The 3,430-nt window shown below is 31.7% G+C and overlaps 1 protein-coding gene across 1 annotated transcript; it reads right to left on the bottom strand.

Moving 5' to 3' along the window:
- Positions 1 to 320: 320 nt before the first annotated feature.
- On the bottom strand, positions 321 to 3,115 carry LOC111899229 (uncharacterized protein At2g29880). The gene is made up of 3 exons (XM_023895097.3): positions 2,762 to 3,115; positions 1,098 to 1,432; positions 321 to 1,014 (listed from the first exon to the last, which is right to left on the bottom strand). Exons 2-3 carry the CDS (start codon positions 1,428 to 1,430, stop codon positions 880 to 882), a joined length of 468 nt encoding a protein of 155 aa, XP_023750865.1. The 5' UTR covers positions 1,431 to 1,432; positions 2,762 to 3,115; the 3' UTR covers positions 321 to 879.
- Positions 3,116 to 3,430: the final 315 nt, after the last annotated feature.

Genomic DNA, 3,430 nt, shown 5'->3' with positions numbered 1-3,430 from the left:
GACTCCCCTGTTTGGTAGAACTGAGAATCCACTACAGAAATGTTTTTGAGAATCATTTCTCTTGTTTGGTTGTATTAATCAATGAAATGGAAATGAGATTTTTTTTATCTTGTTTATTCATTTTCAAACAACATTTTTTTTATAAAAATGCATTATGATGTACATCTTAATTAGTCAAAATATGCATCTTTTATGTTATTAATATTCTTAGAATATTAAATATTAGTAAATAATTTATTTTCTAATCAATTAATATTATTTTTTATACATCTTGTATTGGAAAACATATTTCTAATATAAAAGAATAACTTACAAATAGATTTTTAAAGAAATATGCAAATCATACTATTCAAAAACTATGTCCAATGTAGGATATATGGAAAAAGTATAATTCAATATTCCTAACAACTAAAAAAACATAACTATGTCTAATACAAAATGTGCAATGAGTCAACTTCAATATTCGTAAAAAAAAAAAAAATCATGATATTGAACTATTCCCAATCATTTCCATGTAACACATCTTTTCTTCTTCTGTCATTTGAAAAAACGCTCGGGTACGAAATTGATCTTTGCTAAACATGTCAATCACCTTAATTCGTTGTTTGACATTGATATTTGGCATGCGTTGTATATCTTCGATAACTTTATCTATCATATCACACGCTTCCTTATTTTCTTGTCTTCCTATATTGTATATTGTTTCATTAAGTTTTTCACCAACCTCCTTGAAAGTCTATTTCATTTCTTTCGCTGCTTCCTTATAAGAGCCTTCTGTGTCATCTGTTGGAGGTCTTTTGTGTTTACTATTGACACGAGCAGTTTCTTGCGTCCTTCAACAATCTCTTCCAACCCTTCCACATCAACATGTGAGTTTCTTTATGTATCTTCAGTCACATCTTCACCAAGATCAGTAGCTCCATGACCAGTAGCTCTATCCTTCCCGAAGATTTTACATAGGTTATCAAATTGGGGAAATGGTTTATCGCGAAAACATGCAACACCTTTATGACTCTAAAAGAATGGCACAAAATTAATTGGTTACTATTTATTTACAATATGTTTTAATAATGCTAAAAATACTACAAACATGGTACCTTTATGTACTCATCCCAAACTTCAGCATCGACAGTAACACAACATTTATCCGTATCCCAGCCGAATCCACTTGTGTTTGTTCCATATACCATGTCGTGCACGATGTTGAAATGGTTTTTCCATGTCTTCATCCTCGATTTAATATGAGGCTCTTCTTTCAAACCCGAGTTAGGAAGACTTACATCTAGTAATTGTTGCACTGCCTTCAAATCATCGGGTTTGAATCCGTTGTCGGCACCACCATACTTTCCGGATACATGTAACTCCAACAATGCTTCAATTAACTTTGCAACCTCTTCATTAGTCCATGTGTGTTTGTTTCGCCCTGCCATGTCTACAAACAAAATTTACATAATAGATGGTTGAAATAGTAATTCAACTTAACCAATTAAGTTTGGGGCTTGAAATAGTAATTCAACTTAATTGGTTAAGTTTGGGGCTATATAACTTAACAAAAACTTAACCAATTAAGTTGTTCTTTGATTCTAACATGTAGACAAGACAGAGGAGTATAGTTTGAAAAAAAATCGCAACATTCTGAGCTTGTATGAAGCTTTTATGATGGTTCAAAGTTGGACAAAATTTATAAAAAATGCTGAAATATCATATAACAATCATAACAACCGCTGTTTGTGGCTGTATAACTTAACCAAAACTTAACCAATTAATTTGTTTTTTGATTCTAAAACGTAGACAAGAAAGAGGAGTATAGTTTAAAAAAAATCGCATCATTCCGAGCTTGTATGAAGTTTTTATGATGGTTCAAAGTTAGACAAAATTTATAAAAAGTGCTGAAATATCATACAACAATCATAATAGCCCTTGTTTGTGGCTGTATAAATCAACCAAAACTTAACCAAATAAGCTGTTTTTTGATTTTAAAACGTAGACAATACAGAGGAGAACAGTTTGGAAAAAAAAATCGCATCATTCCAAGTTTGTATGAAACTTTTATGATGGTTCAAAGTTTGACAAAATTTATAAAAAGTGCTGAAATATCACACAACAATCATAACAGCCTCTGTTTGTGGCTGTATAACTCAACCAAAACTTAACCAATCAAGCTTCTTTTTTTATTTTAAAATGTAGACAAGACAGAGGAGTACAGTTTGAAAAAAAATTGCATCATTCCGAGCTTGCATGAAGCTTTTACGATGGTTCAAAGTTAGACAAAATTTATAAAAAGTGTTGAATAGTTAAAAAAAATCAAAACAACCCTTTTTAGGGCTATATAACTCAGCCAAAACTTAACCAATTCAGCTATGTTTTTATCCTAACATGTAGACAAGACAGAGGGAAACCATCTCGGAAAAAAACGCCCCCTTCCGAGATCGTATGCATATTTTATGATGGTTTAAAATTTGTCAAAATTTCTAAATTATTTGCGTGAAACATATGGAGCATACAATTTGCACAATAAAATTGTCACCGTCTTTTCTTATAATGCGTCCCCTGATTACCATTCCACTTGCAAGATTAATATATTCAAAAAAATAATTCATGAATTTCAATTCAAACGCATAATTGCAAAACAGAATGACTTCGTTTGTTTTTCAATTCAAAAGATTAACATATTGAAAAACTATGAATCGTTGAAAAATAGAGACATAATTCGACCTACACAGAATAATAGCTAAATTAAAACTAACTAGTGCTATCATACCTTCGATTGGAATAAACTGGTGCAAAGAACTGATGAAGCGTGAATCGATCAACACAAATCGTATACTGCCGATGTGGGGCTACTGGGAATATTTTTTTATCACTTACGTGGGCCGACTGCAGGAAAATCCAATGACTTCGTTTGAAAAATCAGGATCTGCATCTAACGGGAATCGAATGGGGGGTAAAATGATTTCTCCGCTTTTTTTTCTGATTCTCGACCCACGCCCCTTTTTCTTTTCTTTCCTTTTATCTCTTAAAAATAAGGAATTGTTTTGATGGAAAAGGAATTGGTTTATTTCTCAATTTCTTACTTTTTGCATTAACCAAACAAGAGAAAGAGAATCAATTCCTTTTCCTTGGTTTTATTTCCCTGTACCAAACACCCCCTAATTATATTTAACATTGGAAAATAGTGTTTGGCTCACCTAATACACCATCTACATATTCTCCCCATATCTTTGTCACTCTTTAGTCTTCACTCTTCCTTCTCCAGTCGATCGAAATATTGATGTGAACCCTACACATATGAAGATGATTGTAACGACCTAAATTTTCTATCATTTAATCTAAGGGATATATCATAGTTTTATCTACATAATGCAAAATTCTACTTTAATAAAAACACTTTACACCTCAAGATAAAATCATGAGTTTACAATAAAATCTT

This window comes from Lactuca sativa, chromosome 8 (assembly GCF_002870075.4).
Source record: "Lactuca sativa cultivar Salinas chromosome 8, Lsat_Salinas_v11, whole genome shotgun sequence".
Taxonomy (NCBI): domain Eukaryota; kingdom Viridiplantae; phylum Streptophyta; class Magnoliopsida; order Asterales; family Asteraceae; genus Lactuca; species Lactuca sativa.
This window is presented reverse-complemented; position numbering and strand designations above follow the sequence as displayed.

Coding starts and splice junctions, on each gene's coding strand:
- LOC111899229 (XM_023895097.3), bottom strand. CDS start 1,430: ATGGCAGGGCGAAACAAACACACATGGACTAATGAAGAGGTTGCAAAG. Junction 1,015..1,097: donor TTTGGGATGAGTACATAAAG/GTACCATGTTTG, acceptor CCATTCTTTTAG/AGTCATAAAGGTGTTGCATG.